Below are 14,304 nucleotides of genomic sequence, written 5' to 3'. Positions count from 1 at the left end.
AAACAGTATCTATCAGTAATGCCTTGGCTTTGATAAGTGCTTCAGCTACTGCAGGCAAGCATCTAGCCTTGAGTTTGAGGAGGAATTATATTACATAATGACATAATCTACACCTCCCACCATAATACATAAGTAACCCATACAAAAAACAATGTTGTCAAAGGTCTAAATATTTGTCTAAAAATATTTAAATAATATTGCTTTCCCAATACTTTACATTTTAGAATTTGTATATTACTACAGTATGTCTGTAGGCAACAAAACATATTAAAAAATACTTTCTTACATTGTATGTAAATTATTTAAAGAAGTAATTAACCCCTGACTTAGAAAAAATACATATTTCATAAAATGTATAGAAATTAACATATAGATGACTCAGGAAGTTATATTTTTTTTCTTGTGTAGATGTTTTAAAATTATATTCAGACACAAGTTTTCATATTTTGCAAGATGTTTTATCAAATACTGTACTTCATTGGTAGTTTTACCATGTACTGTATAATGTTTTTTTCCTGTAAAACACTGCTGTACTGGTATACTATTTTGTGCTTTACTTACATATGTGTGGGAGAGCGACATACTATACTTGCATTTGTAAATTGATATGTGACTGTATGCTCTTATAGGTAAATCCATCTTAATAAAAAAATAACAACACATCTCTGAACAACTGAAACCCTAATTCTTTCCATGTAATATTTACACACCTCCTTTATAACTAACTTCTATTACATAATAACCATCTGAAATCAGCTTTTGGAAAAACAGAATATATTTTAAAATAGTAATTTTTCTGTATGGCTGTATATGGTATACCACATAAAAGGGTCTTTACCCATATTTCCTATCAATTTATTTTAACCATTTGAAATAGTTGTATGTTTTGTCTTTAACAAAATCATTGCCATTCAAGTTCCTGTTGACTCGTGCTTGCTTTTCAACTTGTTGTTCTTTTGCAACATAAAAGCTGCAATGAGCATGGATGAACAGCTTGTTAATTAGAAATTAGTAGAAAAAAATATTAACAGCAGCATTTTAGGAAATGTCACCTTAATGATGGTGATATGGATACCAGCTGTTAACAACTATTAACAGTTACACATATTAGCAATGTAGTATGAATTGTAGTGGGCAAACTCCCTTAAAAATCCATTTTCAGAACCTTTTTCAGAATATGACATCTGTTCATGGTAGGATAATGCTTGTTAGCATGTGAGCAGACTGCCAACTATTGTTAGGTACAGTACATACTATCGACTTCTTAACCAGTATTGGGCCGAGATAATAATAATTGGATATGTGTTTGCAGGAGTGTTGGAGTGTTTGAAGCCAATAAAAGGATTTAAATGCTGCTGCAACATTTAGATCAAGTGAACAAAATTGTGTGTGCTGCCTATGCTATATTATTCTCATCATCCCGATCCCACTCAAGAGGTGAATGGAAAGTACAAACTGAGAAAGAAATAGTCTGTTATTCACTTTGTTGGATCAGAACAATTACCAGATCGGTGGTGCCCATTGGGTAGTGTGTACCTAGCTTAACCAAGATGTAATATTACAGGTTTTTAATCACCACCTCATTGCTTCATAAAGCTATGGACCTATTATTGGAAGAAGAATGATTAGGGATCTTACAATGGAAACACCTGGGTAAATGAGGGACACCAAGCATATTGGAAATAAAGACATACAAACAGATCAATTGTGAGCAGCAAACTGAACTATGCAGGATATCACAATCAGTTTGCAGGGCTAAACCAGTTATTACAACAGGCACTGTACATTTGTGAGTTGTAGTGCAAAGAGCACAGGTAATAGATCAATGAGCAGTGGAGGATGATCATTTAGTCAAATGGATCTATCTTCACTGTGTTTTCAAGAATAGGATAGGTACTGCTTTATCATCCTGGGTTTTTGTTTACAATAGTGAAAGGTTATGGCGGTTTCTATAATGTTGTGGGCATTTTTATGGCATGTTTGGTTCAAACTTTTCTACAGAAGGCAAAGCAATGATAACCACTTCTTAATGGTTCTGAGAGAAACCTTCACTCCATGGGGCAGATTGAAATAGCTGCGAGGTCCCGACAGACCAATGTGAAATTCGTTGCTGCACTCATTTCCAATGATTACTGTAGGTAAAACCTTGCTTATTTTTGCTCACACCTTTATAGGACAAGAGCAGAACTAAGAAAGGTTTTCCTAATATTAGCACTTGAGGTTTAGGCAGAACTTCATAGCTAATTGAACCTGCCGCCCAAATAGCAGCATGTCTTTCCTTACAGAAGTCTTGTTTTACAGGATAGCAGAGGAAGAGTTGTCACCCAGTAGTATGATCAACATGACACTGATATAACCGGCAGTATATGGCATGTCCTTCCCAGGACGGACCTGAACCAAATCAAGCATACTGTACAGTATATAGGATATTTGGTAATAGCATATGAGGCAGTATTTTGAAGAATGATGAAGTCCTGGTATATGTATAATGTGTGTGTGTCTGCTTGTACTAATATAATGCATTTGTGTGATGGTGTCATTTTATTTTGTGTGTGATGGTAATAATGTAATGTCTGAGTGTATAATAGGACTGTATGTGTTTGTGTGTTGGTGTTAAATAAACATTTGTCATGGTCCTAATGTAATGTGTGTGTGAGTGATTGTTTCAAAATAACATATGGGGGATGTGGTTTTAATATATAATGTTTGTGTGTGCACAGAAGGGGGTAGTAGTATTAATATAATGTATGTGCATGTGTGTGAAATGGTATTATTATAATGTGTGTGGTGGTGTTATTATGTGTACAGTATGTGAAAGTAATAATGTAATGGTTGTGTGTGGGGGTGGTATTCATATAATGTGAAGAGTATAGGGGTATATACATGCATTATTGTAGGGGATAATAATGCTTTATTAAAAGGCCTATGAATGCAGTAAGAGTTCTGTAAAGTATATTAAATATTGGGACTAATAACTAATGAAAAAGCTAGTTGGGGGGAATAAAGCCTATTTATTACTTGGACTTGACACTGATTTATTGTTGGGGCTATTTAAGGGAGGGAGTCCAAAAGTATTAATGTTTTCAGAAAGGTAACAGTTCCTATCTCTTAACAAACAGGACCACAACATTAAACTGTTTGGAAAAGTAAAAACAGAGCTTAATACACCATTAGCATCATGTAGACAAAGCTGCAAGAAAAGGTGAGAGAGTTGTCTACCAAAGGTTCTTTTTCAGGTTATACACAACTGATTTTAGTTAAACTGTCCCTCACAATTAAGACTTTGTTGTGACGAGAGAGATAGTTCCAAGTTATCTGCAGCATTATGCTGGATGTCCTTACCCTGTAATGCTGTCAATTGGAGGAGGAGTCAGAGTACTGCACTTCATTACACAGCAGCAGCAGCTCACACTGCTTCTTCATGATGCAAGTAGTCTATTCAGAGTGCTGGTGATGTCAGTATTGGGAACCACCAATGTTCTTCACAGTTTTAAATTTTGCAATGAACAGGCAGAGGTAGGTGCTGCTATTAAGACCAGAAGACTGGATACTTTGTCTTATATTGTCAGGAATAGTTGCATATTTTCATTGCCACAACTCTGGTTTGCTCATTGCATTGGGTATAAATGTTTCTAGACAATAGTTTTGCCTCATGTTCAAATTACTCCCCTCCTCACTCTCTTCCCTTGATTTTGCCACCCACTTTACATCTAAAATTTACTCCATATGTCAGGACATCTCATTCCACCAGACCATCAGCACCCCATCACTCCTTTCTCAGACCATCCCTCCCCATCCATCTTACCTACTCTAACTTCTTTTTCCCCTGTATCTGGAGATGAAGTCATGGCCCTCATCCAGTTCTCCCCCCTTCCCCCCTTGAACCTATCCCCTCCCACCTCCTCCACCACCTCTCTCCTGTTCCCATCTTGCCTGCCTCCTCAATCTCTCCCTCACATCAGGCACAGTCTCCTCTGCAATCAAGCATGCCCTTGTCTCCTCATTCTTAAAAAAACCATCCTTAATCCTAACACTCTCTCCAAATACTGCCCCATCTCGTTCCTCCCAGTTGCCTCCAAACTCCTTGAATTGATTGCCTACAACTGCCTTACTGTCTTTCTTTCCTCCCACTCCCTGCTCAATGCATTTCAATCTGGCTTCCATCCTCTCCACTCCACTGAAATTGAACCATCACAAAAGTCAGCAATGATTTCCTTGCTGCCAAATCCAAAGAACACTACTTTACTCATTCTTCTCAACCACTCTGCTGCTATTGACACTGTCTACCACCCTCTCCTCCTGCAAATCCTTAATTCCTTCAGTCTGTATGATGCTGCCCTCCCCTAGCTGTATTCCTACCTCTCTGACTGTTCTTTCTCTTTCTCCTCTCATGACTCCTCTTCACCACCACTTCCAGTAACAGTAGGTGTGCCCCAAGGTTATGTTATTTGACCTCACCAATTCTCCTTCTATACACCCTCTTTTGGTCTCCAATATCAACTCTATGCTTATGACACTCAGATCTACCTGTCTTCCCCTAACCTCTCCCCTATCTCCTCACTTGTATTTCCAACTGTCTCTCTGCTAATGTTTACTGGATGTCCCAAGCACTTTCTTAAACTCAACATGTCTAAGACTGAGCTGATCATCTTCCCACCCTCCTGTATAACTTCACCTCACACAATGTCATTATCTATTTGCAGCAAAAAAATCTTCTCTAGCCCCCAAGTGCTCTGTTTTGGAGTTATTCTTGACTCCTTCCTCTCCTTCAAACCACACATTCAGTACCTTTTGCAGTCCTGCCATTTCCATCACAGTAATAGTTTTAGGATAAGACATTTTCTCACCCTGGAGGCAAGTAAGACTCTCATCCATTCACTCGTCATCTCGAGATTGGACTACTGTAACCTCCTCCTATCTGGCCTCCCTCACTCCCACCTCTCTCCACTCCAATCAGTCCACAATGCTGCTGCCCATTTCATCTTGCTTTCCAAACATACTACATCTGCCTTCCTGCTCCTGCAATCCCTACACTGGCACCCCTTCCCTTTCAGAACCCAATTCAAACTTCTCAAACTTACAGTACTTACATATCCTTTACTCAATTCTCTACTATTTACATCTGACCTTATCTCATTTTACAGTCCCACCTGCCCACTTTGCTCTACAAATGGATGCCGCCTCCTCTACCAAATGATTACTTCCTCCCACTCCCACCTCCAATACTTTGAAAGTGCTGCTCCCTACCTATGGAATTCTCTCCTTCTCCCTATCAGACTCTCCACCTTTCTACTAAACTTCAATAGGGCTCTAAAAACTCAATTCTTCATTAAAGCCATCCAGCTCTCATCCTAGATTACTGCTCCTTGCTCCTTCCTCCATGTCTACACCATCTGTATCACCCCTGTCTGTCTGCCCCTCCTTTTTAGAATGTAAGCTCTCATTAGCAGGGCCCTCTTCCCCATGTGCTTCTCCTTTCTCTTACTTACACTATCTTTTACTCCCTACAATGGTACCTAACCTTTGGTTGATGTGACTCTGCTGCTTATTTGAGTGCTATGATGATGGATGCAGCAATGTTTATAAATCATGTAATTGTCCTGCATTGTTTTGTACTGAAAATCACTGTTTTCCTGTTTTGCTCATTTGTGAGGTGCTGCGGAACCTTTGTGGTGCCATAAAGAAAAATAAAGTAGAATAATAATAAAAAGGAAATGAAACAATACTGATTGATGTTAGAAATACATGGCTCAATTAATGGAACAAGGAAAAATTTGTAAAATATACAAAATGACATGTAAAAGCAAATAGTCAACTGAAGGTGTTGAGCTTAGCCCATATTAAGCCTTTATGTGTTGTACTATATACCATGAACAAACTAGAACAGGTGAAAATCCCATTAGCTAATTTAATGATAGACTGTGAGGTACTATCTGAAGAACTATTTGGTAGAAGTCCTGGGACAAGATTGCACAATCTGCCTTATATTTATCGTGATTCTTACAGTAACCAAATAAAGATAACCAACATACTGTATCAATATGAGCAATGACTGAAGAAAAATGTCATAAAAATAATAGGCGTAATGCTGTTTTCTAATAAAAAAAGTTTAATAACAGTAAATTATAAGGCATTAAAGCTTGCAGATTTTAGACAGTGCATTACTATTATTTGCTTAGCATAAGCTTTTCTCAATACAAGTACACAAACAATCAAAGCAAAAATCAACATGATTACAGACAGTTACAGAGTAGCATATGAAAGCATTTTTAATTTAATAGCACAGTACACATTGACACTTAAGTCCTGCTGCTCTTAATGCTATATAGCCTACATGCAATCAGTATGTAGCAATACAAAGTATTTGTTAAGGTTCAGTCCATATTTGATTATACAGCTGAGATTAACAAATGTTTAGGTTTTCATTTTAAGGTTTGTGCCCTTATAAAGGAGAAAAAATCAATTGGTCAGATCTCTACATCTACTAAGATGTTAATATAACATTACCCAAAGGGATTGCACCTTTAACCAAATACTTAAACAATGTGCAGTACAGCATCTAAGCGAAATACAGATGAAAAATATTGCAGATATTATGCAGCATGTTTTGTCTTCATGCAAAACTCATTAACATAATTATCAAATTGTATCTGATTTTTTATTTAAAAAATATTATTTACATGAGCTTGTTGCAATAACTGGTATTAAAACTGTATACAGTTAATGATGTAATGTAATCATTATGGCAACATTTAATTTCAGGTAGAATTGAATTTGTGAGCATATGGCAATTTATAGCAAAATGAAAAGAAATTTCCAATTAGAAAATTACCTTTCTCTCAATTACCAGACCTGCGAGTGCCCAATGAAAAGCAAATAGTGTTAGTATAATGTTACTGTCTTGTACTGTATTTCCATATATTCTCTACCATAAACCCAAGTGGCCAAACTAGTGTGTTATTCACCACTAACAGTTTGCTTTTGCTTACTGGTGTTTAGCAGTACCCAGCACTAATGGACCATGGGCCTGATTCAGAGCCGTTCGCTATTTGTGGTCGTTGGTTCAAAAACAAGGGGTGGCTATTCAAATGATCCGTTCGCAAATTGCAGTCTGTTCCCACCTCTAAGTCTGAACGAGCGAGCAAAACATACGCTCGTTTATTTGATAAAAACGCCCCCTGGCCGCTCGCACCATACGTCATGTCCGCTATTTATTAGATTAATCGAGTACATCGTACAGCGTATGAACTGCTCGCTATTCTTGTGGTTGGTGTTTTCAACCGCTATTTTGCGAGCAGTTCTGAGTTAAAAAAAACCAAGTGACATGGTCAATGACGCTGCTGTATTAATTATGCACTCCCTTAAAACGCCCGTTTTGACCTTTAAGCACGCCTGCGTTCGGATCTCCACTCCCCGTTTTCAAGCACCTTCCCCTGTTACCACCCACATACGCCTCATTCTGACACTCAAAATAGCAGGCCCTCGCTATATTGCGTACCAACGATTTTCGGCCGCACTGACTGGTTCGCGCATGCGTACTAAAAACCGTACGCATGCGCAGATGTGCAAACATCGCTCGGAACGAGCGTACTGCCGCTAGCGAGTGGCTCTGAATGAGGGCCCATGTGCACTAATCATGTGCTGTTAGTGGAATTAATCTACAGATAAATGAAAGTGCAGCAAGAAGAGGATCCCAATGGTTGGGTACCATGGAGAGAAACAGAAATGAGGTGAGGGTCAGAAGCTAGTAAATCAGGCACTGAAGTGCAATAATCTGGCAACTGTCTCAGTCATAGAGTCATGTTTAATATAAAAGGGGATTAGGTTTGTTTGTATTTGGATGTCAATTCAGGTGTTGGCATGTTGCTGATCATCAGCTTGTTTATGTTTCAGTTCTGGAGCATGTGCAATTATCTGGTTACAGTCTTATTCTCATTCCACTTCTAGATGCATGTGCATTTATAGGATGCAACATTGCTCTTTGTCCAATAGACAGGTGTGATGCAATTAATCATTTGGGCAAGTCATCCAGTCATATCACCTACACTACAAAGCTTGCATCAATTTGGCAAAGCTTAGGAATTCTAAGAACATTGCCAGAACTGGCTATTTTAGTAAGAGCAGTACCAACTTATTTTAATATAACTGTGGATTGGATAGAGCTGCTATGTCATTGATGAAGTAAGTTCTCCTAGACTAAGGTCCCTACCATGGGACCACCACAATTCTGCTTGTTGGGGGAATGGTATTTCTAACTACAATTTGCTTTGCGGTGGTGGAGAAATCCTTTAACAGGACAGAAAAATGGTGGCTCCAGACCCTTCCCCTCTAATTATTTCACCATATACTCAAAAATATTTTCATTGACTTGTAAATATTCATTCACACTAGATAAATTAAAATCACTTTGCTTGTGGTGTAATTAGTTAAACTTGGATATATCTCTTCAAACATATGATCAATAAATACGTTTGGAGTCTGAGGCACAAAAAATTATAGAATCTGACTGGTTGCTGTTAAACCTTTATTATCCCTATGTCATGACTGGAAAAATTTACAGAGCACACTGTTCTCTAAACAGGAGCCATTGATAAGTCTTTAGATCTGTACTAATATAAATGATGAGCAGTTTCTGTATATCATGTATTAAATATTTCATATAACAATTATAGTCTTTCAGATGATTCCAGCAACATATATTTATCCTAAACTTGCTTTAGTGTGCAAGGCCAAGGCCAACAATTTCTGTATCAAATAAAAATCAAATTCTAGATAGGGAAAATGCTCATAAATGATCAATGTATATTCATTTTTAGATGGTATTTTTCAATATCATATATTCAATTGAAACCTTTTCACCATATTTAAGTGGTCTATTTATTAAAACACCACTAAAAATGTATTTAAAAAAAATCCCAAATAGCTGAGAGATTTTTAGCTTTCTAGCAACACTGATCAGCAGTATTAAGAGTGGTCTTACCGCTTGCCAGGTCAGTCAGTAGTCAATAAACACATGCATGAGCTGACTTCATGGCTCCCGTATTTGCATTGGAACTGAAAGCCTAATTTGGGCTTCCAGTCCCAGATAAAAAAAAAACAATAAAGTTTATTGAAAAATAAATAAATGTACAAAATAAAAAAATATAAAAAATAAAAAATATTTAATTTAAAAAAAAAATATATATATTTTTTTTTTACTGAGGACACTCCTGCTTTAATAATCAGAGGACACTGGTTTTACTTGTACTGCCTCTGTCCATGAAAAGGAGACAAAGCATGGGGAAGTAATATAGGATGCCACTGGCGATTGCTACCGCTGGTGATAGTCATCACCAGCATGGGACTTTGATAAAAAGGCAATACGTTCTAAATACTTCCATATGCCCCATTTTTGCAAGAGTTAGGGCTTATATTGGCTAAATCGATTGCTTATTTTATTACATTTATACGATTGCAGACTTAGCACAATTATACTAGGCAAACTATAAAGGTTTTTACTATCCTCTTTAAGTAAAAGGGTGAACTCTTGAATATTAAATTGTTGATACAGTTTAATTAAACCTAAAGCATTTTACAATATTTAACTTGCACGGTCGTATAAACACTTTTTTTCTTTTATGCTTGACTTTGACCTGGGTCATTCAATAGAAATTCCTGACACCTGCATTTTTGCCTCTAGTTCATCATTAATTTTTATTTTGTAAGTAACTTTGTTTGGCCTCAAAAAAATAAAGTGGCAGTAAAAAAATACTTTAAGAATCTACTACTTTCAGCATTCTATAATACAGAAATAACATTAGTGTCTATAAATTTCATGAGTACTTACGACAATTTTTTCAAACTATGCATTAGCATAGCACTATGCAGTAATATATATTTCAAACAATTTCCACAGGTAAGATACTGTATGTACTGTAATTTATTAGTCTTATAATTTAACAGCTAAAATAAATCAGTCTGTTATGCATATTCACTTTCTTAATATCCTTTGTACTGTAGGTCTCACATTCTAGTTTCCAATATAATGTCAACTATATAATTATTATGACCAGACAAGCCTTTATATAGTACCACTAATCTAACTTGCCATTATAATATCTTTTTTCTCATAATTTGTTAATGATGCTACAAAAAGCATCAACATGCATTGCAATCTACAAAATGTTTATGCCAATGTGAAAGGAAATTCAGATAATTGAAATAAATAATTCATGGACCATACCAAAAAACATTAAAGTCAAAGCAAATTATTTTGCAGAGAACATGATTTTAAAGTATTCTTGATTTCTCAATTGTTCACAACAACATACTTGATGTGTTATTTGATATGGCTAGAAGGCAAAATTTAGAGAATACATATATTAAGGTGAATTTAGAAAATAACCACATACTAAATATACTACAAAAAGTGGTTATAAAAATGCAAAAGACAAAATGGATTGTAATACTATTACTGTTTGAAACTACTAAAAAGTTTGCTAGTTAAGCGCATTTAAGAATCAACAAAATAGGACCAAAACAACATGTTCCTTTTCTTAGTGTTATCAGCACATACAGTATGTGTACTTTACCAATTTCTAAATTGCCAGTGATGAGGTTACTGCTGCTAAAGTATTTCCATTTAATAAGGTCACATAAATGTTATTATGAACCAAATAGATTACAAGAGAGGTTCCCAAACTCTGCCATTACAGTCCACGTTTTAAGGATATCCATGCTTGAGCACAGGTAACTTAATTAGTACCTCAGTCAATTTGATTTATCCATCTCAAGTATGGATATCCTTAAAACCTGGACTATAATGACAGAGTTTGGGAACCTCTGCATTACAAAAAAAGAATGTATAGACTCCAAAAACTGTCACCTACCATTTGGACTGTACAACAACTATGCTTAAACTATTTTCACCCATACACTAGTGATGGATTGTTGCGAAGCTGCGATCCACAGATGGCAGGTCAGAGGATCGGTGAAATCCAACATATTGGATGTCACTGACTTTCCGATAACGATCAAAAATATGATAGTGATTTCAAAATTGGTGAAATTTAGCATGTATAAATTCACCAATCCTCCGACAGATCGGGGAACATTGATGACCACCAGTCAGAATTTCGATCTGCTGATAAGCATTTCCGATTTGATCGCAGGTTCGGACAATACGTTGCTAGGTGTATCAGGGCGTTAAGCTTGGAAGCTGTGCCAGACTGACCATGAAAACCAGCTAGTTTAGGTACACAATTAACTTCTTTTCTGACTGTGCCCTTTTTGAAAATATTTTGCGAACTTGTAATGCATTCACTTCTATATCAAGCTAAACAACAATAGGCAAGATTTTAAAGTGAATACTCATTGTAGTTTCATTTTGTAGAAATCATTGTACATAGAAATCTTTGTAGTTACTTAAGTATTTTATATTACCAAAGAAACATTTTCTTATCTATTGGATAAACATTTTGGAAAAATAGCCTAATTTGGGCTTCTAGTTCCAGATTCTATTGATAGATTCAATTGCTTTAGGCAATTTGTATTTTTTTAGGCTTTGGATATGTTTGATATATACAATAGTATGTATAATTTAGAAGGTTACATACATGACTTTTGTTCATCAGCATATTGTTCAGCCTTGAAGACATCTTGCTCTGGAAAAAAATATAATGAAGATTCTGATAAACTGTAATGATCTGTAACACATAAGACTCTTGCATTTAATAAGCATTTTACATTATGTAAATAATTTTAGGAAAGCTAGATGCCTTAAGGCATGTTGATTTTTTGGGTTTTGTTTTTAAATCTAATATTGTGCAACACATAATCCTGCATTTAATTTTTGTTTTCACTTACATATATAGTTTTTTACTGTTCTAATTCTAAAAGATCTCTTACTCCAAATATTATTTATATACTTGAAAGAATGTAAATAGTGAAGACTAATATAGTCCACATTTAACTGCAAAACAGATGTTTAGTAAATTTCTGTTTATGATTTATGTAGTCCATACATCTATTGCCCCAATTCCTTATTCTGCCGATCCAACTTAGGCCCTCATTCAGAGCCGTACGCTCTGAGCAGAGCGCACGCTCTGAGCAGAGCGCACGCTCTGAATGAGGGCCGCCCTCCATGAAAATGGAGCGTCCTCCTGGACGCTCGTATAGCTGTGGGTCACCACCCACAGGCTATACGAGCGTGCAGTTTGAAGGCCGCGATGGTCTTGACCATCGCGACGATCGAAACTGCGAGCCGGAGCCTGCGGTTGAGGTTTTCAACAGCAAACTCCGGAGTGATTTTGGCTCTATCAGAGCCAAAATCACTCCCACTGACATCACTAGTGATGTCAGTGGGCCGGCTTCTGACGGGAGGCGTTCCCGTGGGAACGCCCCCGTCAGGGAGGCACGCCCCCGGCACGCCTACCAAAGGGGGTGTGCTGTCAATCAACATCGACAGCACGCCCCCTTTGATCAGACACAACGAGCGAAGGACTTTCCTTCGCTCGTCGCGTCTGGCGCATGCGCACGACGGAGCTCCCTCCGTCGTGCGCATGCTCAGTGCACACCATCGACCCACTTGCGAGCGGACAGCCGCTTGCGAGTGGGTCTGAATCAGGCCCTTAATCCACTATCCAATCCATGGATCGGCCGCTATCGATGATCGTTGATCCTTTAGCAGATCGGGGAAATTCAACATGTAAAAAATTTTGTGACTCGCTGATTCAGATCAGTTTTAGGCCACAATCGGGGAATTGAGATTTTTCAACAGGTTAAATATCCCCGTTTCCCAAACTCTGCTGTTGGCAGAAAGGGGAATTACTGTGATAATGGCTAATTGTATTAGTTCCTTAAGTTGTGTCTTTCAGCTATGTCTTTTGCACAACTCACATGCCCAGAGCAAGTCTACAAAACAATTTTTCCAGTTGCATCTACAGTACATGCTCTTAAAACAGGTGTAACTTAAACTATAACTGCAGAAACATGAATGTATGGACCTGTTTCTTGCATTTGTGCAAAAGTCACACTTTTGTATTGAACTTTAAATAAGACCATTTGCCATCAAAGTAAAGATAAACATATTTTAAAATAAACAGTGCACATTTTAAACCTATTTCAAGTATTATGTCTCATTAAAAAAATGTGGTGGCCTATACTTTCTGCATTATTCATATTAGGGATGAGCGGGTTTGGATTTCTGAAATCTGAACCCCCCCGCCCCCCGATCCGAGCCGGGAACTGAGTCCGGCTCAGGTTTTCCCGCCTGACTCGGAACTGATATTGAGGCAAAACGTCATCATCCCGCCTTCCAGATCTCGCGGGTTTTGGATTCTATAAAAGGTCCAAATGTCTGCACCATTTCTCACTCTGGCTGTGGACAGTGAAGAGGGAGGGTGGGAGCTAGGGCTGGCTTGGCTGTGTTGTGCTGCTGTTGTCCATAGGGGCTGTGCCCACTCAGTCCATAGGGGCTGTCTGGGCTGTGTTGTGCTGCTGTTGTCCATAGGGACTGGCTGGGCTGTGTTGTGCTGCTGTCATAGGGGCTGGCTGGGCTGTGTTGTGTCAGTTGTCCATAGGGGCTGTGTCCACTCCAAAGTCTATAGGGGCTGGCTGGACTGTGTTGTGCAGTGTCCCATAAAGGCTGTAGTCCTAAAGGGGTGCTGTAGTGTTGTCCAGGGGGTGATCTGTCCATCAGGGGTGCTCCCCCAAAGTGCACTCCACAAAAAATAAAAAAAAATGTTTTCTGTGTTTGAGAATTGTGTGTGCAGTAGCCGCACGTGCATCAACAAAGTAGCGCCAAGTGTGCGTCTGTGTCATAAATCAAGGGCCGGCTGGCTTGTCCATTAAAGGGTGCTGTAACCCCCAAAGTGCACTCCAAAAAAATAAAAAATATTTTTTTTTGTGTTTGTGAATTGTGTGCGCAGTAGCCACACGTGCATCAACAAAGTAGCGCCAAGTGTGCGCCTGTGTCATAAGTAAAAGGCCGGCTGGCTTGTCCGTTAAAGGGTGCTGTAACCCTCCAAACAAAATAAAAAATTGTTTTCTGTGTTTGTGAATTGTGTGCACTGTGGTTGCACGTGCATCAACAAAGGAGCAGCGCCAAGCGTGCGCCTGTGTCCCATAAGTAAAGGGCCAGCTGGCTCATCTCTTAAATTGTGGTGTAACCCCCAATGTGCGCTCCACAAAAAATAAACAATTCTTTTTTTCTGTGTTTGTGTGCAAAATGTATGTGCAGTAGCCGCACGTGCATCAACAAAGGAGCAGCGCCAAGCATGCGCCTGTGTCCCATAAGTCTGTTAAAGGGTGGTGTAACCCCCAAAG

General features: G+C 38.1%; 1 protein-coding gene across 1 annotated transcript in view; it reads right to left on the bottom strand.

The window, feature by feature from the left end:
* Positions 1–14,304, bottom strand: part of LOC148509480 (uncharacterized) — a 123,333-nt gene that overhangs the window by 57,590 nt on the left and 51,439 nt on the right. Inside the window, exon 18 of the mRNA XM_088443113.1 lies at positions 11,595–11,642. Coding sequence (XP_088299239.1) covers positions 11,595–11,642 — 48 coding nt within the window. The remainder of the gene's footprint in view (positions 1–11,594; positions 11,643–14,304) is intronic.

Source organism: Taudactylus pleione, unplaced genomic scaffold (assembly GCF_031769625.1).
Source record: "Taudactylus pleione unplaced genomic scaffold, aTauple2 ptg000326l, whole genome shotgun sequence".
NCBI classification, from domain to species: Eukaryota; Metazoa; Chordata; class Amphibia; order Anura; family Myobatrachidae; genus Taudactylus; species Taudactylus pleione.
This window is presented reverse-complemented; position numbering and strand designations above follow the sequence as displayed.